Source organism: Lagopus leucura, unplaced genomic scaffold, assembly GCF_019238085.1.
Source record: "Lagopus leucura isolate 7727_CA_CO unplaced genomic scaffold, USGS_WTPT01 Super-Scaffold_100026, whole genome shotgun sequence".
In the NCBI taxonomy this organism is placed as follows: domain Eukaryota; kingdom Metazoa; phylum Chordata; class Aves; order Galliformes; family Phasianidae; genus Lagopus; species Lagopus leucura.
In genome coordinates this window covers 5,907,326-5,931,444 of record NW_024962277.1, presented here as the reverse complement: position 1 = coordinate 5,931,444, position 24,119 = coordinate 5,907,326, and the positions used below count along the sequence as shown (strand labels likewise).

Here is a 24,119-nt window from a genome sequence, read left to right as displayed (position 1 = left end):
ACTACAATCTAACAAGATTTGACAAAGACCAAGAGTACAGAAATATTTTGTTCATCGTCAGAATAGTTGTGTATTATTTGGACATACTGCAGTGCCTTTTTTAATAGATTGAAAGAGCAGAACTTATTTTGAACGGAATTGCTGTTTTGATAAACTGATGACACAAGTCAGAGTGTGAAAAATGGTTTTTCACCTGTTTGTTTGAAGTTTAATAAAGGAATTTGGTGACATTAAGATCTGTTCCGTTTCTACATCAGGAGTGACTAAATGAAGTTTTTCAAATACCTGGAAAATAAAAAGCACTTTATCCTACTGCCGTACATAGCAAGTCATTAGTTCCATTTATTTCATCTTCAGAACAACAAAAACAAAAATACAACAAAACAAAAACTCACCAACCTTTATAACCTTACACATAGGATATGAATATTTGAGAATGGGATACACAGTATCTTCTGCGTGTTATTCTGAAGAGCATTCATTTCTATGGTTCTACTGGCACTATCAAGCAGTACGAACAATGAAGCATATCTGTCAAGTGAAGCTGTGTTGGAGATCCCACATTCACCCTAATCTGATCTCATGGATGCAATGTCCACAGAGGCACAAGGCCTCCTCAAATGCATCCTCCAGCTTTTCTCAAGGAACCCACTTGATACAGTCTGAAACTGCTCTTCAAAGCATCTTAAGCAGGGACAACCAGGAGATTCACTTCAGGAAACAATTCCTGATTCAAATTAACATTCTTACACAGACATACAAGCAAGCACTACACACAGATGGTACTAACACGTAGAGAGGTACTACAGAACCAAGGTTTTCATACAGCTCTAGTAACACTGCTTAACTGCAAAACACAAATCATCTCAATTTCAGGTGTTTGACACCAGAAACTAACTTGTGAATTTCATTTAGGCAATAAGTTGGTATGTGGCAGTTCAGTGCAGAAACCTGCCAGCAGTTGAGGAATTTGCAGTTTTCTAAATAGAGGCAAAGTATAAAACAACAGTAAGGGCTCAAAGATAAAACAAAGTCAAAACTACATCTCTATTTCAAATTCCTGGCTTCAAATACAGACTTTAATTCAGCTCTGAAATGTGCATCAAAGAATCATATCACGTCATCATACCTGAATTTGGATTTCATCAGATAGTTCTCTTGCCATGTTGTAAAACTGGTTGGCTGCAGGGTCGAGGGCTTTCACAACAACTTTCAGGCCTGTTCTTCCCTTTACTCTGCCATAAACATCCATTGCAAAGTTATATTTTGCAGGAAGCTGAAAAGAAGCCTTGGACAGGAGAAAGTGATTAAAATTTTACTCATGGAAAGAGTTGATGTTGATATAGAGGAAGGATCACACCCAGTACTGACAACGGCCCTTTGTTTTGAGCAGCAGTATTTTCTCAATCCCCATTGTGCAGCGTTTCCTTTTCCCAAGATACACAGGCATACAACTGTGGACAGACACACGCACACATTACCTCACTGTGCCTTGTCTTTATGTCCAGAGTATCCCTCTTTGTGACAGACCAGTGGAATGTTAATCCTGGTACTGCATTGCCAAATGAAAAAGGTGTCTGACTACTGGTGATGCCCATCACGTAAACTGGCATCTAGAAACAGAGAAACCACTTTCTTAGGTAATTCTAAGATGATAATTAAACCTGCACAGAGCAAATCATTAAACTTAATTGATCAAGATATGGTACTCCTTATAAAGAGAATTTTTTGGCTATATATACATTGCAAGGGTGTACCATGCAGAAAATTTGAATGACAGCCATCTTGTAAGATGTTCTGATTCTCTCATTTGCTACCTGCTCTACAAAACACAAGTACTAATTTTCCTTCAGAAAAGATTTGTTCATTTATTTGTTCCATTTGCAGCACCAAATCACTTCATCTTAGTTAAGTTACACACTCATGTTTTCTAATTCTTTGACCAGATGCTCTCTCCTATTAACAATTTGCTCTGGACAACAACCTTCTTTTCCCTTCTCCCCAAATTAAGTCAACATATTAACTCCAAACAGAGATTTTAACAACTTATGGGTTTTAATCCCCAACTCAATTAAGTTGCCTGAGACTTAACACATCACTGGCAATTTTTGGATAAGTAACTAATAGAAAAAAACAAAGACTGAGAACACAACATGTTTAAAAAATAATCTGAATGATATCTGTAGTGGATTTACAGATACATCAGAGATTCTTAACATACAAAGGAGGAAAGCCTCCACTGCACACAGAATGAAGATGAAAGAACCACTAACTGATGAAATAGCACTTCTTTAGCTGGGTGTGAATTTCTGAAAATTACCTGGTACACAAGACAAACTTGTCCTGATTTGCTTTCTTTACTGCGTTCAGCTCTGGAGCACTGCCACTGAAATCACATTGTTTCCTGTATCAGCAGTGGTAATGCTCAAAGCAGGAGGCAGCTGAGAGCTCTGATGATATTATCAGATGATCTAATCATGAATAGTCACAACTTGCAGGTCAAGTTTTTAAGGCAATACAAGCTAACCATAAATCAACTCACCTGCGTTCCAGTTTTCATACGTGTAATTGGCGCTCGAATTCTAACAGCTGTCAACTGCACTACTTCAACTTCCACTTTGTCCTACAAAGGAAGAACAAAGGCATTGTAAGCATTTATTAAATGCGAATGAGATTTCAAGATCTAATTGCTGATTTGTTATTATCTAACCACTCTCATCACGTGATTTATTGCAAAAAAAAACCAAAAAACAAAAAACAGAACACAAGTCAGTAGGATTATAAAAGAATTACCTCCTTGGTAAATTGAGAAGTACTTAAAAATTCCACCTAAGTCAACCAAAACAGAGTCACCACTCTGCTCAAAGCTCCTGCCATGATGAACGATGGAGCTGAGAGGTGGCAGACAGGTAGTGACTACAGTCGTTACTGGGAGAAGGATTTACAATCACAGAAGGTAAACAAAGCCAAACAAATAAGATGACATAAGCAGAATGAGAAGCAAATGAGAACAAAAAACAGCAGTGAGGATAAATAAAAAAATAAAATTATGATATATATGGCATTCTGATGCCTTCTCTTCACATATCCTGATATTCCTGGTAAACTTTTAGTCCTACAGTAAGCTGTGGAAGAAAAGTCAGATCCAGCCCTCACTAAATAACAGATTTAACTTTTAAGTTCATTTCACTTCTGGACAAACATCAAGGCAGACTGCTGATCCTGCACAACAGAGGGCATGTGTGTATGCATGCATGCATAGATGCCTTTTGTTAAGTTACTTTACCTCCTCCAGGCAACATCTTTCAAGCAGCAGAGCTTTGCAGCAGCAGCACCCCTCTACACTAGACCTCAAATAAAGAGCCACAAGCTGTCCCAGATAGCCTTCTGAATGTCATGCTAGTCCAAGGGACCTGCACTCCTTACAGGCCTGCTTGGCAGCCCCCGCACACTCAGGTAGCAGCAAATTGCATGGACAGACATAGCTGGAATTCAGGGATTCAATACTCCAACTCTGTAGATGGATTTAAACCGCAATGCAAGATGGTAACATTTTCCACAGCCTATAAGCTTAAGAGACAACAAATTCCAGGAAACAGTTACCTTCTGACGTCTACTAACAAGATGTGCACCTAAAATGTAAGGCAATGCAGGGAAGGACTGCAGGGAAGCATTCTGCCGTTTTAGAAAGGTTTCTTTAAATGAGCTTTTCAAGTCCATGCATATCAAACATACCACTGATGACATCTCCTTGGGATGTTGGTAAAATTTAGATTTAAAGTACAGGTACCCCTTGTGTCAGCAAATGCATAAGTTCACGTCAGGGAGTAAGAAACAGCAGTTTCCTTACAGAGATGAAATTTCAGGAAAATACAAAAGATGACAATACTGATGCAAAAAGAACACTTGCCCCTTTTCAACCAGATTAAGGAGTTAGAGACTTTTCCAGCCCCAAACAGTGTCAAAAAAAATCACCTGCGACACCACAACCAGCTTCCCTGTCTCTGCATCAACTGCTTGCACCACTCCCGTTACTGTCCCATTCCCTGCTGCTACTCCTCTGATGAGTCCAGTGCTGTTCACTGATGCAATCTTCTCATTGGTGATGGAGAAAATGATGTTGGATTGAGGCTGAGGGCCTCCTTCTGAAGTGATCTACAAATAAAAGCACACAAACCAACTAAATTTAATCATCTGATATTTATTCTGATAAACATCACAATGCACCATCTTTTCCTGCTCAGCACCACAAAGCCTTCAGTAAAAGGCAGTCCAAACATCCCCAGAGAATCTCTGGCTCATTTTCTCTGCCCACTGGTTCATCCATGATGTTGGACTGGGAAGCACATGAAGCTAAGTGATAAAGACAGGCTGGATGCTCTGTATAGTGACACAGTCCAGACAAGTCAAGAAAAAATAGACTTCACTTTCTCTCCACATCATATGCTATAGCTCTGCTCTGTGTTTCTGTTTGAATAACTATCCCACTAAGCTTAATTTCATGCGGGTGATAGATTCACTAACACCCTCCTGGTATTCAATACTGAAAGAGCCTATACTCTCTTGACACAAACAAATACAAAGCCTCTGATCCAGTATTACACTCAAATGGATGGCAGCTCACAAATAAAACTGTTTTCTGCTTGGGAAGAACACTCAATGCAAATATGCAATGTAAATGCAAAGTTAAATAGCTACTCCTAAAAAAAAAAAAAAAAAATGGTATACATTTACTTTAAAATAGAAATTACAAAGGAAAGAAAAGATCTAGAAGATGCTTTACCTGAATCATGGCTCCTATTATTAGGGTCACTTTCCTTGGCAATAGTCTAAATGGCGGAAAGACCTCAAAAAGAAAAAGGAGTGCATGTGCTTGTTCTCTTTTGATGAAATTATTTCACAAAACATCATATATTCACTAGTGTAAAACTGTCTCTCTATTAGTTTAATTACAGTAAATTGAGCATGCAAACTAAACCTATCACTTGCAGTAGAAAAGCACCAAAATCAGAAACAGACTAGAAAGTAATTTCTGGGCAGAATAGATTACTCTGGCAAAATAATCATTATACAATATATCAATGACAATATTCCTATGCTAACGTGGTTTTTTTTTTTTGTTTCTTTGTTTGTTTTTAAGCAGACATATTTAATCTGAAATTATTTACCTCAATCTGTTGTGGAGCAGAATTGATTCTTTGTCCTCTTTTGTCAGCAACAGATGCAGTAAGACTAGTCTGACCTATGGCTATCCCGTGCACTAGGAAAGCTGCAGTATGGTCATCAAGGGCTTCAGCAAGTGGGCTGTAGCAAAGAAATATCAAAATAGATATCCATTCACTGAATGAATTAGATGAGTAACAAATACAAGAGACTAATTTACTACATACCAGCTTTATCATAAGAATTATGATGTGACTGTATGTTAGGAAAATTATGTATCATCTATAACTGCCACGGTTACAGGAAACAGCTCTTTATGGCCTGTATTTCTTCTTAAAATGAAGTACTTGAAATGAAAGTGAAACAAGATCATTAGATGGCATAGAGCAAAACTCTGCCAGGGAACCCACTGACAACCTGACAGGTATGGGCAAAAGTAGCACAGGCTTCAAGTACGTACTTTGACGCTCTTTAATGGAGCGAGATGTGTACAGCCGGGCTGTGCTGCATGATGTACACACAAACACACACACTTCCCCATCTAAATAGAAAGCTTATTTTACTAATTTGAACACTAAAATTCAACTGTCCAAGAAAACTTTTATTTGTGATTTTTTATCATTGTGTTTGGAGCTTGAAAAGAAGCTCCTAGGCAATGAGGACTTAACCTACCTGTTCATAACAAGCAGACAGAATGAGCTATACAACTAGAAGTCTCCACGAGCACAGTATTTTATTTGACAATTTGCAAAGTCACTGCTTCCAAGATGCTTGAGGCTCCATGAAATGTTATAGCATATGAGCACAGCTTTATTCATCAACCAACAAGACTTAGAGGGTTAACTTAGGCAATTTTCTTGACAATTATTTTAAAGACATCTAGCAGATAATCACATCTTTGAAGGTCTACTGAAAAAGACAACCTTTGAAATGACGGCATCATCAAAACACCAATCAGTAACTGTATGCTACTGGACATCCAAGACAGTATCTTTACTAATTTTTTGCTTATTCTTCCTGTAAACACTTGCAGATTAACAGGAAAACAAACAAACCATGAACTTACACCAGTGAAACAATCTGGGAAGCCGCTCTTAGTTTTAGATCCATGACAGCAAAGTATTTAGCCAGAAAAGGTTTCTTAGAGTCATCCAGAACTCTGATGAAAGCCTTAACTGTTTTTCCAATCTCCACCTGAAATACAGGCAAATCCAGTCATTTCTCATTCTATTTTAAAAATAATTCTTATTTATATGTATACATGTTCTTTTCTTTCAGAGTACACTATTAGAAGAGCATTAGAGAGAAGACCCAAAGGTCAGATTCCTGCTGATGTTAAAGAATAATTCCTGTCAGCTTTACTTACTGTCAAATTAAATAAATGAATTCAGGTCTTTCAGTTGGCAAAGATGTAATTAAAACATCCAGAAATACCAGCACTTATTTTGAATAAGACACACTGGCAAGTAAAGTGAGGCGGACATTTTTTTGGTGTTCATTTTCAACGCGTGACATACAGAAAATGATCTTGGGGCAACATATACTCCTAAAAGAAAAGCTCTCATGCATTTCAAACAACAGGAAATGTAAATTAGTATGTTCATATAAATTATGAATTAACATTGATGTGTAAAGGCAAAAGTTGAGATTGTAGCTGAGCTGAATATGAAGTAGGAGACGCATGATACTCTGAAAGACTTATAAAATGATAAATCTGGAGGGAGAAGTAAGCACAGGGAGGTAAAGCTATTTCTCTAAGGTCATACAGTTGTATCAGAGGACTACACCAACCACCACACTGTATCACCTTGTGCACTTCTTAGCCTTATGCTCGTGATCTGCACGAGGAATCGCGGCAGTCCGGATCAGCTGTTAGCACTGGTTCAAAGACACTGACCTTGTCGACCACTCGGACATACAGTTCCTGTATATCAGAGACATAAACTTCAGCTTTGGCTGGTGCGGGGAAGGCCAAACACAAATCATGAACCATTACAGTCACTGACCCTGGAAGCAGAGGATGCACCTACAACCAAAAGAAAGTTCTGTTATAGCAGTTCTTATTTTCATTTGCCCGTCATTTACAGAACAAGATTTCTTCCCTTTTTAGGGCAGAAGCACTTTCATGCAGAACTCCCTAAGCCTTCAACATAGATAATTCTTCCACTGAAGAACTGAAATGTATTTAACCAGTATCATACTACTGAGCTAGTATAAATGCCCTCTGAGCAGCAATTGAATTAAAGAATTTTCATCTAGAAAGATGTCTAATAGCATCCTGTTATTCTCCTTCCCCATCAGAAGAACACACAACAAATCAATCAGTGCAACTTTTATCCTAAAGGACTGACAAACAAAATGATTGGGTTAGAGACCATGCCTGTACAGCACCAATAGTGCTTCCTAAGAGATTCAGTCATACTGCAGGTTCTTGGTTTTTTTGTTTTTTAAGACTATTAGAAAGTGAGGTTCTCTCTCCATATCCGACAGGCAGTTAAAACAAATCAATCTCATTTTGCACTTCACAAAACCTAACTTGCCAGAACTGTTCCCTTACTTAAGCTCAGAAGCTTCGTTCTGAAATTATCACACACCCATCAGTTAAAGCACTGCTTAAAGCATCACCTCCCTGTGAGGGAAAGGCGACTGAAAAAGCACTGAGAATTTAAACCACGTATAAAATACAGAAAAATAAGTTTATCTCTTCCATTTTTCCACATCTGCATGCCAAGATGATTTCTGAAAATATTCCCACATTACACCAGAGACAATCAAAATATTTTCATAATATTTTCCATACTTTCAAACAATGAAAAAAATCCCCCTTACCCCTTCACAACTAATTTAACTTGTGAAGTACAAATTCATTTGTTGTTGATAAATTTATGAAGAATTCTCTTTCAAATGATCTGCACCATTTTCATTTCTTGTCTAATGAATTCTACAATCCAAATAGACAGTTTTATTGTTGTTCACTTTACAGTGCATCTCATATCCTGGGCTGAGATTAAGTCAAGCGTAACTGCTTTTTAATTGAATCTTCTAGCAGAGAAGTTTGTGAAAAACAAAATAGGGAGATCAGAACGTAACTCTAATAGATATTACAAAATCAGAATGACATACTGTGATAGCAGATCACCCTGAACTGGACAGAAAGCTGGTAAAATTTGAAGGGTTCCGAAGCACTTTCCTGCAGGACATATTCCAGTATCACTGTAGATATGAGTTACCTTTTCAGATAACAGTTCTAGATAATTCTGTCCTATAATCATCCAATCAGGAATGCCTAATTGCAGCACTGCAATGGGTAAAGAACATCTTGATACTGCCCTTCATCCTGTAAACACAAAGCATGTATACATAGCAGTACTGTGCCAGAACACTTCCCTCTACTGCAACTGTTAGTGCAAAGATTCCTGTCTGGATCTCGGCTGTGGCAGATCCATACCCTGCATTCATTCACTGCCTATCTAAGCCACATGGACTAAAAAGTGACCAATAACAAGGAAGGTGCAGAATGAGAACTGGAGTAGCAGAGTAGCCTGATGATACAGAACATACAGAATCCTGCTTCTAAACACAGCATGGTAAGCTTCCATCACACACTTCAGCAACTACTTCTTTCAACGAAACCAGGATACTGAATTCTCTAAAACAAATGGTTTTGCAATGTAGAACTTGAGTCTACAGTTCGTGTTACCCGAACCAATTATTATTTTCTTAGATCTCTATTTGAGTACCGTTCATGAAATTATCTGATACAGGAAAAACTCTCAAGTTAATGTTGGATAATTGTCAAACATATGTATGTACAGTGCTGACATCTCTACATAGGTTGCTCCAAAAGCAACACCTTATTTCCACGCAAACTGCAACAGATAAAAGAGCACAATAACATGATTTCATAGAGCATACTCCCAGCTACAGAACACCATTTTTTAAACAGTAACAACCATTAGCTCTGCATTCTTGACAGCAATGAACTGGAGCCTGCACACCACGGTCTTAAACACCTGCATTAGTGGAGGTAACCCATTGTCACTAACAATAAAACTCACCACCCTCTGTGCTCACACCCACTGTTTGGTCCCCATCAACGTTCAGCAAACAACTTAATGTCAGTAGTAGGTGTCTTTTTTTATTTTTTATTTTTTTGCATGGAAGAATTCAATTCCACCCATTTGCTTCATACACACTTTCATGTCAGATGCCATTCTGTCAGACTGCCCCTCTGCTGCCATCTGTCACATGGCAACAAAATGTAATGGAATATTGTTGGGAAGGTTCAACCTCTACTGCCAAATTACCCACATCTGCCCTGATGTTGTGAGCAAAAAACTGGTCCTGGAGCAGCCCTCATAGCTATTGGGAGAACCTCCATCCCCAGCATCTACAAATTTATCTGTTTATCAAAATAAAGACAGTTATTAAAGTTTACACAAGCTTGATTTATGGATTCTAATCTCACTTCCACAAAGATGGACCCTGATTTCTTTCATAGTTTCCACTATTATTTTGAAGCATTTGAGGTCAAACGCACATTAAGGCAAATTTTTTGTGAATATGTGTCAGTTTGGATTCTCCCAGATCTCTCACTACTCCTCATGTCAGGCAGTAAAACAGAAAAGGCAGCTAATTATTTCTTGGAAACTGCCAGACACACACTATCTGTATTACAAATCAAATTCATTTCACCAGAGCAGCAAGACGTGACAAGAGACACGTATGACACTTCACACAAATATGCAGTTCAACTAGAACTGATAAAGAGCTCAAATTATATATATGTGTGTGTATGCATATATATATGTGTGTGTGTGTGTTTATATATATATATATTTATATATAAATAGACACACAATCTATTATGTACTATACACATACACCTTATAAAACCACAGTAGTACTGATGCATAATCATTATTTTATATGCTTACAGAAAACAAGTATAGCTGAACTGGACAGACAGCTGTGAAAATTCTGTAGGTTGCCAGTGGGCTGAAACACACGTCTATCATGCAGATATCCTTACTGTTGGGATAAGAACTAACTGTGTGATCACATTTTTATTTATTCCATATGCAAGTCTTCTTTCTGCTCTAGAATACACAATTGCACCATTGTAGTATTTTGTTGCAGTTAATTATATTTTCTTCTTAAGAAAAATTGGATGCTTAAGAAAAAAATCAAGCCCCAGTACATTTATTTGCCTCAAGTGCAAGCAAGATATTTCTGACATCTCTACTAAAAGAATAAAATCACGTAAACATAAAAAGAATTAAGTCAATATATTAGTGCAAGCATCAGAAAGGCTTTGTTAGTTTTGTAGAAGATCTGTAATCCCATTTAATTATTGTAAGCTCTTTATTATGGGTTAGAGGTTATCGAGGTTATCCCTTCCAATATCAAAAAGGACATGGAAAAGAAACAATCAAATATTCAGTCTGCCAAAAAGACATGTTATTTCACTCACCGAAGCAATACCTTGAGTTTCCTCAAGAGCCACACTGACAACACTTGCAACACTTGTATTGATGAAAAAATATCCAGAACCTTCTTTGATGAACAGTTCTGCCTGCAAAGAAAAAGAAGCACCCAAAATAAGACTGTGCATCTTCCTAGCACTTTGCTAAAACTTACACATCATAATTCTTGATGCTTTCCTCCCTCTATTAAATAAGCAGTCGAGTAAATGCTTACTTGAACGTCAGGATGATTGTAAATGGAGACATCAGTAGGGCTGACTTTTACATCTTCCACTAATATCAGTTCAATAGTGGCAGACACTGGTAGAAGAGATTCATACTGAAAGAAACAATTCCATTTACCATGTGTTACAGCAAACATTAAAAAATTAAAAAACAGCGCAAGTATCTTGTACATGCAAGAAAGGATGCTTAATGCAGATGAACAAAGAGCCAGATCTGGAAAAGTTTGTTACTGGAATGTCCAAAAGATCAGATGATTAGTTCAGCTGTTAACTTTCTTCTCAGCTGCAAGATTTCTACATCCCAAGTCATTTACAGGACATGCTGTCAAATTCTGCATCTTTGTCCATGCCAACAAATGAAGACCTATGTATAAGACCTAGCAGGATCAATTAACCGTGTCTGATATGTGCTGATAGGATATTAACTCAGAAACACATTTTAAGTTCATATAGGACAATCAAGCACAGAGAAATAGTGTTTCCTGCTATTTCAACATCTTTCTAGGATTCTTTGCAGCAAGCAACCATAATAAATTCATATATAAATGCATAAACACTGGACCAGATGCAAATCCAATCATTCATTTGTAACAACATTAGCTTAGAATGGGAAAATGCTTTTTAGAGGAAGTTAGTATTATGTACCCATTTCACCTTATTAGTAGAATTATTTCCTTGATGTAGAAAGGATGTTATCTTTCCCTAATGAGATAATGACTGTTCCACTTAGACATGGAACAGTGATTAAGACATCTTAATATACCCCCTAATAGATTTTTGAGGTTTTTCGTAAGAAAAAACATTAAACATGGATAGTTTTGAAAGCAGAATACAGAAGACCACTTCTACTTCATCTGAAAAAAAGCCAGTCACCTAATTTACAAAAACACCACATAAGCCCACAGTAACTGCCATAGAAATTATGTTGACAGCTACTTTTCAACCACCGAAAGGATTCCTCCAAAACACAAAGACAAGAACAATAAGAGAACTAAGGACCATTTTGCACACATAAATTTCACAACGAAATAAAACAAGTATCCCCAAATTTGAAAGTATTTGAAAGAGATTCATGTTTTTAGTTATCTCTAAGAATAAAAGAGAATATTCAATACTGCTTTAGAAAAGCAGAGTACAGAAAATTAAATGATTGAAGAACACTTGGTACCCTTCCTATAACTTCTTAAGAGATACCAAATCAAGTATCTCAGGTGGTAAAGTATGATCTCTTTAACCGAGTAACCATCAGTAAGTTACAGTATAAGCAGCACAGCTTCACCAATTTGCTCAAGACTGAATCAAAACAAAACTAGATGTAACAGTAGTCTGTAACTTTGCCCAAACATCACAGTGAAGAAAAAAGAATTGGAGATATTTTATATTGATAGTAGAACAGAATGGAGAGGGAAAAAAAAATTCAAGAAAAGCTATGAACATTGTAAGGTCTAGTGTTATTAATCTGCCTTCAGAACTATTCATGTTATGTCCAATTTTTAGATGGCTAAGCACTGAGGAAACAAATACACAAACAACACATTAAGCATTGTGAGGAAACAGGGATAAAAAAACCTCTGTGTACCGGTGTTTTTACTTTAGCTGCCTTGAGGTGAGACCGTTGGTATCCTGTTGCAGTTGCAGAGATAGCAGTAGCTCCAGACTTGTGATGAACTAGAACAGTTTGTAAGCCTGGAACCAAGTGAAAAGTGATATAAATCCTATTATGAGGGAAGAAATATACAAAGTGTACGCTCAGTCTCTTCCACTGTCATTCCAAAAGACAAGGAGTTTCTTCCCTAAAGACACACTTGGACTTGTCTGCTGGTTTTTGTTAACTAAAACATACTTTAAAAATGTACATTTAGAACAAGTTGAAATATGATTTCACATTGCATTAATTTCTTTAATTAAGATAACATTACCATATAGATTTAATCCTGGCCTGTTTCAAATAATGAAATGCTCACTTAAACTAATTTGTACCATGCATTTTCCTTTGACCACTTCCATCATCCTTCAGGGTTAGCTCCATCGGCATATCAGGCCCAATATTAGCTAAAGATGGTTTTGTTGATTCCCAGATAACACTAAGAGAACTGAAGTTATCAAATTTACTGCCATGCTGGTCATAAGCAGCCAAATCCAATACTGGATTGCGATAATTTGAAACAGGAACCTGAAAAAGAATAAATATTTTGATCTGAAAAGATGCAAGAGGATTTTTAATCACTAAAAGAAAAAAACTTCAGATACAAAGGTTTGGGGGGTTTTTTTGCATGTTTTTTTTTCTTTTTAATCAGTGAAATCCTCTAAAATAAAACCAAACGACACCCCTCAAGTACATTGCCTTTGGAATTCAAAAGAATGAGAAGTGTTGCCATTAGTCAGTCAGAAGACAGACATTCTAATTGTTTACCTAGTGAAATGTGTTAGCAATAGCAGAGCTCTGAAGTAGCTCAACTCCTGACACACTGAGAGCTAGAAAAACAAGTAAACATGTCTACTACATAGAATAAATAACAAAAAATGATTCATCAGCTCTATATTCACTGCAGCTTTATCAAACTAGGGTGACTTGCACGTATGCTTAGCAATATGAATATGATGAAACATTTCACATGGCAGAGAAATGACAGCATTCATTTGGACGCAGGAGAAAAAAAATTCATGCTTGATATCCTACACATGTTGTCCGTGTACTGCAACCCAAATTTTCAAAGCTAAATATTGCTCCTGATGCCAAACAACACACTGCATACACTATATAGATGCTTGCATGTCAGTGTTTGCCCCTCTACTAATAGGAGGCACAAAACACATACTTGTAATAATACGTGCATCATAAACCCTGCCTCTACATACTAAATGGAATATTCAGATTAGGATGAAATGATACAAGGAAAAAGACTTATTTGTAAACATCTGCTGGAAACATGCATACCCCCACCCCCTTTTTTTTTTGTTGCTGTTACAAAAGTTCAACCTGTTTTCCTTCTCTCATTCCTTTCTGCTCAGCCCACGTTTTCAGACAGGTCAGAAAGGCTTCTCACAGTGATTCTTTTGTGAGAAGCCATTATCCATATGCTTCTGCATATATTCTACTTTCTGATAAGGCCCCCTTATAAACATTCAAATAACTACTGCAGGAAACTCACATTCAGACTGATCTCTGCAAAAGCAGACAATGATACAAGTGTAGTTACTGCTACCCTTGCAATTTCAAGTCAACTGTTTTGTTTGTAATGTGGAAGTCCAAACACTGATTTAAGTTACAAGAACACATTCTTTTTCTGTTACATTTCTTAGACTTACCACTTGCTTGTTTTGTTGCAGCAAAGGACAGGAGAGATCAAGCTGAGGGCTTCCATAAATAGGAGTCAAAGTGAGTCGTGAAGGGACAGCACAGATAAATTTCACAACAGCAGGCTCAACTGCTGGAAAAGGGTTGGTCATAGTGGGGTTGTTTCCAACTGTTAAAGCAATAACCTACAAAATCATCAAGACAGATAAGCGAAGAGAGAGAAGATGAGTACCAGGCTCAGGCATGTTCTGTTTTATGTATACTGTTATACTCTGGTGTCAGAACAAGCAAAGCGTGATCCTTGTGGACTTACAGTACCAATGAAAACACAATAAGATATAAAAGCATAACACATTTCAAGAAGAGTTCTATACCTATATATATAAAATCAATATATTGTTCCTGGAAACTTTTCCTAGGAATTAATGTTCATTATTATCTAACTTGATGGAGAAAAATCTTACATAAACTAAAAACCCAACTGGCAGAGCTTTTTTTTCTTGTTGATGTGGAAGCAGAACAGCAAAAAGACAATATTTATGGCCAGTTAAATATTTCCAAAATATTCTTTATTTTACACGCCCTCTTTAGCGCTCAGCAACACAGGCTGTAAGCAGAGAAGGCTACCACAGCAGGCTGAGGCACTCAGGCCACCCGCCTGACCCACCTCTGTGCTACCACCTGCCAGAGCCACACAGATGTGATCTCTTCTGAACAACACTGGGGACCGACAGCCAACACATTTACTATCATAGGCAACAAAACGATGTTTGCACCTTCCTGAATGTGCATGAACTGAAATAGCTACACTTTACACAGTATGTGCTGAGGAAAACATTTCATCAATTTGGCAGCACTCTGAAACGCTCACGTTTCAAAATTGAGAAACAAACAGGAGAAAAAAAATGGAATCAAAATCAAATGCTTTATAAACTGGCCAATGTAAGCAAAGCAGAACAAATTACTTCTGCATGATAGAGAAAAGACCAGGTGCAACATGACTGCAGCCATTCACATGACTGTTATTTGTCTGAATAAACACAATTACACTGGCAGATAACTAGGTGCAGGTGAGCAGGTCAGACTGAACAGTCAGTCTTCTGCTACATTCCTATTTATGCAAACTGAAATTAGCTGTGGTAATTAGGATCTGTTCTAAAGCATTCTAAAACATAAGGTTACTGTAACTTGGCTTTATACTGCAATAAACTCATCATAAGCCACTTTATAACATAACATTATGAAATACTCTAAAGCCTGTATCAGCATCACAATGAACAAAACAGATAAAGCACGTACTTACGTGAGTTTTATACTGGCTTTTTATAAAAACTGGACCTACACAGCATTTCAAAGGTATATTGTATCAGACCTGGTCAAAGCCTGTTCTCAGCTGCTTTGGCTCCATGTCTGATGGAGGATGATACAAACGCCTTCTAGTACTTACTTGCTCTCCCAGGCTTTTGCAGGATACTTGAACCCAATGCTGGATGTTATTTCGAGACATAGGAGGTGCAAATAAAGACAGACCAATACTTTCTGTATCTTCGGCCGTGACGTTCCTGAAGAACTTTGAAGGCTCTTGGACCCATGGTCTAGGTCCTCCCTCAAATAAAATATCTTTAGAGGAACCCAGAGTCACTAAAGCAACTGATGGAGGATCAACAGTCTAGAATGAATGACAGTTCAAGATTAATAATGCCATGGTTGAGTATTTCAATTGTTCTTTGCAAAAGAAACTTCTAGTCAAAGTGCTAAGTTTATTTGTCATTTTGATTAAGCTATGATTTTGCCACGCAATGGGTTGTAAACCTGATTACTTAAGAAACAAGCAGCACCAAAACACTTATCACCTACTTGAATTTTTTGCTCAGATTCTATTCAGTGAAGGATACAGAAAGAAGTTACCTACATTCCAACATCATCTCTTTCATGATGAGGTACCACAAGAGTAAGACCCTGAATATACTTCTCTGAGCAAGAAATAATACTTTTTTTTTTTTTTTTAATGGATGGTGCTTGAATGAATGAAGTAGTGTAGAGAAGTAGCACTCCCCGTTGACAGTGCTCTCTGGCACAGTTCTGAGCACATTATTTTTCTACAGAACTTTTACTTCAAACCTCTACAAGAAATTCCAGATTAATGTGTAGCATCAGGACAGTCTGTGCTGTTTATCATCACAGAAATTAACTTAGCATGTTAATACATAATGTCAATTTCTAGTTTGCATTCCATAACCTCATTTTAGTTCAGATTTCAGTAAGAAATAACAGCTAACAAAGAATGGTTCAATTCTTCCCATGGGTGCCTTCAGAAAGGAAGAGGGCAGAGGGAAGAGCTGACATAAAGGTATCACTTTTCTTCCATTTACTCCCTGGTTATATTTGCAATGCAAAGGTAAAAGTCCAATGGAAAACTAAGATTCCATCTTAAGTGTCTGCCTGCCCTCTGGCGCCTGCTTATTTTTCCCCTACTTTTTACACTATAAATTCTTTTATGATAGATATCTCACAGACAAATGCATACATCCTCTATTTCTGGGCATTGCAAATATTTCATTCTATAGAAAAGAGGGAAAAGAATGTGGTAACCATTGTTCTCTACTTTAAAGAAAAAAAATCTTCTCTGTATCTAAGCTTATCTAAGCCCAGATTTAGAAGTCATTACCTTTATTTTTTAAGCACATAAAACATAAGTACACATTTAAAATTGCCCTTAATCTATTCTCCCTGCCAATGTATCTTAGTTCTATTGAGTAATCTAGAATCATTTTATGTCTTAACATTATATGTGAAAAGTCAAGCTATAATGCCCCAAGGGGCTTGCTAGTATTTACTGGCACACAGAAGAATAAATGCAGTCTCCATAGATGGAAGATTGGAACACAATGATCCAAAACAAACCATATGATTTTTTCCTGTTAATCAACCATTCACCACTTCCATTTTTTTTTCAATGTACTACTTACATAATATCAAATTGTAGTTCATCACTTAAAGGTATTTTAAGGTATGGATTGATTTAGAAACAGATCAGACTTACTTTTAATGGTAGATAAGCAGCAATGATGATGCTAGCACTGAGGCGGACGTGAGCGTGGGTGTAACTAACAGCAAGTGTTGTGTATCCTTCAGTTTCAGCTTTCACTCTGACTCCACTACAAAAATCAGCACTTGGCTTAAGTCTTCCTATCAAACAAATTAAAACACAAATATACATTTGGAGATAAATGCCTAAGCACTCTAACCTTAGCTCTACGTGGCTTTTCTAAGCAAAAGCATTTCTCCCAGAAGTGAACTAGAGATGTGCTTTCCATCTGAATACGAAAAATGCTCACTTCTGTCTTCCATCTCAAATTCAGTATTTACTGAAGCATCTCAAAACTTATTTTCCCATTGTTCAAAGCAGGTCATGAATCCTTTCTCTGGTGTAAACTAATGTGACTTGCTCTTGCTGCAGTACTTTCATTTTGTTTTAAGATGAGCCTGGTGTTTAAGCACAAACAAGCTTTCAAAGCTTTCCTGCACAAAACACAATGCCTACAGTTCAAGTTCTCTCTAGCTGAGGTTAAAGTTACTTTCATGCTTACTCAGAGAACATTTTTGAGCGTGGGGATCTTTTTCCCCCTTTTGAAAAACAAAACAACATGCAGCACAACAGCACATTAGGCACTGATATTTAAAATAGCTGCCTCTCAGACAAACAGATGGTACAACACAGACTGGTTTTACTGGCTTGGTGGCAAATAAAAGAGCTCCCATACAGAGATACTTGCAAAAATCCAATGGTACATCTGAATTACACACTGAATTAAGCAGATACAGGAACAGCTCTGTAACTCAATGCCCACTTAGCCCAGAAACACTAACAGCATTCCCTGAAAATAACAAGCATATTCTATACTCACTACACTTTTTTTTTTTTTTTTTAAAGTAATCAGCTTAACAAACAGAGCTTTGGTAAAATTTATCAGCTGATCAACTTAATTCCTTGCAAGCAAACAATAGCATCTTTATAGAACAGAAAGCACTTCTGAACAAACAGGGGAAAACAATTTTTAATTTTAGCATCATGGCAGGTCTTCTAATGTATCTCAAACACTACCAGCTTTGTTACAGAAGCACATTAAAAATTCTGCATCAGTACAGAGATAATAGACAGCACGCTCTCCACTAAATTGGTTGCCAAAATGCTTTCAGAGTCTCTTAAGAAGTCAAAAATATCAAAGAGAAGCTCCACATAACAATACAAACATTTTCAAAAACAAAACTATATCTATTTCGATCCAGACCTCATAGGATCTATGATATCATAGACATGTCTAGGAACACACAGCAATTGAAACACTGATTTAAAAGATACAGAAGCACCTGAGAAAAGGGGTTAAATCACCTTGAAGTGGTCGGAACACTCCACGATTTTCTACTTCCACAACCAGATCAAAGTGTGAACAGTCACTTAGTGGGACTATCTCGCCTGTTTCAATGTTGGTTAGACCATTAATCCTCAGAGGCAGCTCCAACATTTGGCCAACCCGTGCCTCAACTTGACACGGTACGAACTCCATCCCGCTAGGTTCAGTTACATAGACCTGAATAGGAAAGAAACATGACAGCAAGGCATAAAAGCTACAAAAAGGCACCAGGAAAAAGAAGATTCCAACACGTTCTCCTTATTTTAACTCTTGTAGGCATCTCCCAGCTACTGAATTCTCTTTGATGGCTAAAAGTAATTTCTCCCAGTTTCCAACTTGCTGCTGTGTTTCTACCTGACACAGAAAGGTATTAGGGGAAAAAAAACATGAAAAGCTTGTTGCTATTTTAGTGATCTTATCCCTTAAAATTTCAATATCATATCATTTTGGTGATCCCTCTATCAATACTTGTAATATTCTTGCTCCTGCTGTATTAAAGGTGAAGTGAGGTTTAAGGTGTGTTATTTGCCAGAGGTATCATCCCCAGCTGGGTCAGGTTTAGTATCCAGCCTTGACTTGCACAGTATCAACGTCTGAGCTAGACTCAACACAGCTAGCAAGGCTCCCCAGCCTGCACCTTTCACAGCAACACATCTGTAGAAGCTCAGAGAACTAAAGGCCTACTCTTCCAAAATAATATTTCCTTTTTCATTTTCGTGCATTTCTGTTGGCAAAACATTTTTAAAGGTCTCCAGAACTTAAAGTTCCCCCTACTAAGGTCAGGAATCTAAAATAAGTAACCAGATTTCTAATGCCTAATCTTACAACCTTCTGCATCAGCAAGTAATCCTTATGCCAGAGATACTTTTGAAATCAAAAGGATTACCTCCTAAAATAAGACTGGCAGAAATCGATCCTCATGTTCATATCTGATGCTGACAACCTCTCTTAACTCCATTATTTGTTATTCTAATTTGCAAGTTTTTCCATTAATCTTATAGAATATATCTTTGACTGACTGCACATTTCAAAACAATCACCATGATCAAAGTGTTTCATTTGTGATGTCTTAGCTCCCTAACCAACTGCAAACAGCTTGAAAGATGGAATATTGCATCACATGGTAGAGTTAAAATTGTAACCTTTGCAGAACACAGCTAAATATTCCTAAAATTTGCTCACTGAAGTTAGTAAATACGATTCCTGCCAGTAATTCTATGAAGAATGTAATTCTGAGCACAAGGACAAAGGCATTCAAAAATAACCTATTCAGGTTATGCAATACACTGCTCTGAAAACTCACAGAGAGAGAAGTATTTTTTTCCTGACTCTGAGATTTTGACTTATGCTCGAGGATAAGAAGTTGCAACTGAAAACCTTCATTATTCTTGCATTTCCAGCTGATAACTGTCATGCTGCTAACAAACAGCTCTGCTAAAGCCTGGGTTATTCAGGGAGCAAGCTTGTAAAAATAAGTTTTAAAGACCAGAGTCATCATTTTAAGCATGAAATTCAATACCTATCTGAAATCCATCTTTCAGAATTGACATAATTAATCCAAGCACTGAAATAAGCGCAAATTTGTCCCTACAACCAAACCAAAACAAACACAGTAACAACAAAAACAGCATTGGTAGCTGCAGTAGTTCCAAGTAAAACTTGGTTTGGAAATATATTTCCTAAAACATGCATACTGAAAAAAAATAAATAAATAAAAAATAAAGGTACCTGCCTAAATAGCACTCTTCATTAGGGGACAAATTCTGCAGTCCTGACCAAAAACATTTAACACTGTCTGAAAAAAAACTGTTATGTTGTGCTTCTGTTTTATCAATTACAGTAGTGCAGCACGTAGCAACACATTACAATTATGAAGTATTTACTATAAGTAATACTGAATACAATCAGTTTGTTCCCACCAGTTGCTAAATGATGAGCACGTATCCTGGAAGGAAGGTGCACTGCATCAGGGCTTGCAAGATGTGCTTCCTAAATGAACTGCTGCGCTCCATCACAAACAAAGACACCACTTTTGTAAAGCCACAGCCGGATGGAGGCTGTTTGCTGGCCTCAACGGTGTCCACTTGGCATAAACAAACCTATCTCACTTATGACCACAGTTCAGACAAAGCGTCTCTGGATCCCGATGAGTCTCACACGCTCAGAACACCAACTCTTAGTTTTACAGAGGTCAGGAGCAAAGTTCCTCTTTTCAGTCCAATTTCCATTCTAATGCTTAGCTCTTTGCTAAGGTATACATTTAAAGCACAAATTAAAATGCCTGAATGCCACTTCACAGCAGTAATTATCAAACAGTGGTAATTTTAGCTTTTTGCCATTTTAAGAGTCTGACAACTCTGAACAGCTAGATGGGAGTAAGCATTGACACAGTTTCATTAACAAAAGTGATTTGTATGCAAAGGACACATTGAAATATTTCCCAAGTGTTATTCCTCGTTTAGAGAAAAAAGGTATTTAAAATTGTATTTAGAGTAACGGGTAGCAAGAGCAGCTTCTTCACCTACCTTTGCACACACTTTCCTGTGGGTAGATGTCTTTTCCTTACATCATATACTTATTACCATGACAAAATGCTAATAGAATGTGATACACGCAGAGATGAAAAAACCATCTCAGAATGGGTATTTTTCATTCTTATTCTCTCCTATGCATCTGTAAGGTTATTTTTCCTTGGCCAGTTCTGGTATCTATGTTATTATGTGGTGTATAGTATTCCAGACACTTTTTCAGGCAGGAATTTCCTTGCACACCTTGATGATACCCATCATCATTTTCATTAAAGGACTTCTTACCCAATGGACTTCAGTTAAGTCCACTTCTTATCCTCCAAAATGCATTTTTTTGTTTGGCTTGTCTGCTTAGATTGCTTTCCAATAGCTGTACTCAAGAGCAATGAGGGAAAATAAAGTTTTACCTTCATTTCACCATAATGCAATGGATTCTGAACATCAATTGCCTGAATAATACTGATGCCAATATCACTTCCAGTTGTCATTACTCCTTTGACTGTCACTGTAGCAACTGCCTGGTTAGAACAAGACCAGCTGAAATTTCCACTTCCACCATGAGCCTAGAAAAAAAAGAGAAAACCTGGCTGTCAAGGCTTTGACTACGTTGCAGGAGAAGCGAGGAACACACTGAACAGCAATGCTATTACTCCAGAAATAAGTAGAATAACCCCTCAGAACTTTCAAATAAGCAAGATCAAGTACAAGATGAAAAGATTACCACTCTTATTCAATTTATTTCTGATTTCTTTAAGCACACAGCCTATCTCACCAGTGCTGCTAACCCAAATATATCTCTCAGCTGCGGAAATCTGATGCTGACAGCCCTCAGTAACTGATACTGCTTGGACTCAGCACATCATTTCACAAGCTGCCACAGCAGAGGCCTGGCACATGGGATTACTGTCCTTCTGAAAACTCCACTACTTTCCTGTTGCTGACAGCCAAAGTGCCAACCCAACAATTCAGGATCTCAGAGCTGCCAACCTGACACTTTGTACTGATCAGCTTCTGCCAATAGAAATGGTTAGGGATCTAAAGGGAAGATAAAAGAAGAGGGATAAGCAGGGAATGAATGGGACAGTGAGGAAAAAAGAAAAAACACCTATACATCTACATCGCTTCTTCGCATTACTACTTTGTTTTATGCTGAAAGAGGCACATCTACCTGCAGCCATGCAACTAATGTTATGATACTCACAGTGCTGTGTTGGTTTTTGTTCTTTTTTTGTTTTGTTTTTAAATAGGGACTTTCACACTCCAAAATAAATTACAAATTTCAATCAGAATGGAAACTAGGGTGAATACTGCAACAATCTTTTGTTTATATGGCTTTTTTCATTCCTTTAGCTTCCTCTGCTCTAACCCATTTCATAAATCAATGAATTTGAAATAAATGTCTTGAAATGAGAAGATTAAATCTTGCTTAGAAGTAAGGTGTGGAAACTACATCTAATTTGGAACAGCCTGCTAATAGCTTCCACACAGAGAGGGGGAAAAAGGGGAAAAAACCAAAACAGTTCTTTTCCCTTCTTTGTTTTCCACGAGCACATGCCCAACCTGATTACAGAAAGAGCACGAAGATAACAGAAAAACAGGTAAGACACATGGGATGTGGCAAGAAATGTTTACTTAAGGTTCAGAGCATTGTGTAAAGATATTTTCAATTATGACAGGAAAAAGAGCAAATAAAAAAATAAAGCCCAATTCCTAATAATTCTGTATTCTTAACTCTTTCACACAGATCAGATGCATTACTACATTTTCTTTCTAGCTGTCAGTTTGCACCAACAGAGAATAAACCAGCTTCCATTTCAGTCTAATTGCTACCCACAGCTGAACTTCACAAACTGTTAGCAGAAAGGACAATGCTCTCACTAGGAAAGATGACCTACACCTTGAAATCCATGTGTTGAATTTCACAAGATGGCACTTCACTTCTCCCATGCAGGTCAGGAAATATCTTCATACTATTAATTTTTAAATAAGCAGTAGCAACAGAAGCAATCTTATTAGTACAGATATGAATGAAACAACCAATAACAACAGACAGCTAAAAGTCACTCTGATACCATCTGGAAGGAGTTATGGAATTTTGTTTGATCCAAAAATCCCTTTCACCTTATTTTCCAGCAAGTCTGTTCACCGATTCAAAGCAGCCTGACTCAAAAACTATTGAGTAGAAGGCAAGAGCTAATCTACAGGCTGGAACAACAGTCAAGCTGTGTGCTACTGCTGTAAACAACCATGAGTACAGTTGAACATGCAGACTGAGAAAGTATTCTCAGTTTTGGTAAATACAAACTAATTTCAATGTTGGGAGGGAAAAGAAAGATCTTTTAAAATGAAAAACATCACAGGAAAGTAAGACTATTGATGCAGCTTATCTGAATGACATGAACTAGTGCTCTCTAGTGAGAAGTTTGATTATATATAGATAAGGTGAGAAAAGTATCGTAAAGGAGATGGAAAACAGAAAAAGCACATTTGCTTCCCACCAGCTGGGCTCCAGTGCAAATCATGAAGTATAGAAAATGTGTATTTGTGCTAAGAATTTTTACCACACTCTGCTGGCACGGTTGGGTATAGCATGAATGAAGCAAAAATGATCCCCACAAAACAAAAATGCAGATGAGGAGAACGTTCAATTAAATGCCAATAACTTCAGATTTATACTAGGGAATGCAATTTGATCCTTAGGAGATTAATCTGCTGCTTTAAACACCACCAGTCCTACTGTCTGATTTTGTACCCTCTTTACTCAAAACTTGAAACTCAGCACTTCTTCATGCTGAAACAAAGGCAGGAACTGCGCCTGAAACACCTGAGTGCAGGATCTTGGGGTTGCTGCAATACACACGAGAGGACAAGCCACCTGCTTTACAAAGCCTATGAAAGGTTTGGCAACATGGGAACAAAGAGACTGCATAAAAACTGTAAGAAAAGTCCTTTAGAAGGGGATACTGTAAATGAAGCCATCTTTCCTTTCCTGACACTTTTTATTA

The 24,119-nt window shown here is 37.4% G+C and overlaps 1 protein-coding gene across 1 annotated transcript in view; it reads right to left on the bottom strand.

The window, feature by feature from the left end:
- NUP210 (nucleoporin 210) overlaps positions 1–24,119 on the bottom strand; it is a 60,514-nt gene that overhangs the window by 16,383 nt on the left and 20,012 nt on the right. Inside the window, exons 12-29 of the mRNA XM_042880074.1 lie at positions 21,522–21,677; positions 18,565–18,763; positions 17,215–17,360; positions 15,619–15,840; positions 14,183–14,356; positions 12,854–13,046; positions 12,453–12,559; positions 10,864–10,968; positions 10,637–10,738; positions 7,061–7,189; positions 6,230–6,357; positions 5,169–5,304; positions 4,784–4,846; positions 3,976–4,155; positions 2,543–2,623; positions 1,482–1,613; positions 1,130–1,288; positions 194–285 (exon numbers count right to left, since the gene is read on the bottom strand). Coding sequence (XP_042736008.1) covers positions 194–285; positions 1,130–1,288; positions 1,482–1,613; positions 2,543–2,623; positions 3,976–4,155; positions 4,784–4,846; positions 5,169–5,304; positions 6,230–6,357; positions 7,061–7,189; positions 10,637–10,738; positions 10,864–10,968; positions 12,453–12,559; positions 12,854–13,046; positions 14,183–14,356; positions 15,619–15,840; positions 17,215–17,360; positions 18,565–18,763; positions 21,522–21,677 — 2,504 coding nt within the window. The remainder of the gene's footprint in view (positions 1–193; positions 286–1,129; positions 1,289–1,481; positions 1,614–2,542; positions 2,624–3,975; positions 4,156–4,783; positions 4,847–5,168; positions 5,305–6,229; positions 6,358–7,060; positions 7,190–10,636; positions 10,739–10,863; positions 10,969–12,452; positions 12,560–12,853; positions 13,047–14,182; positions 14,357–15,618; positions 15,841–17,214; positions 17,361–18,564; positions 18,764–21,521; positions 21,678–24,119) is intronic.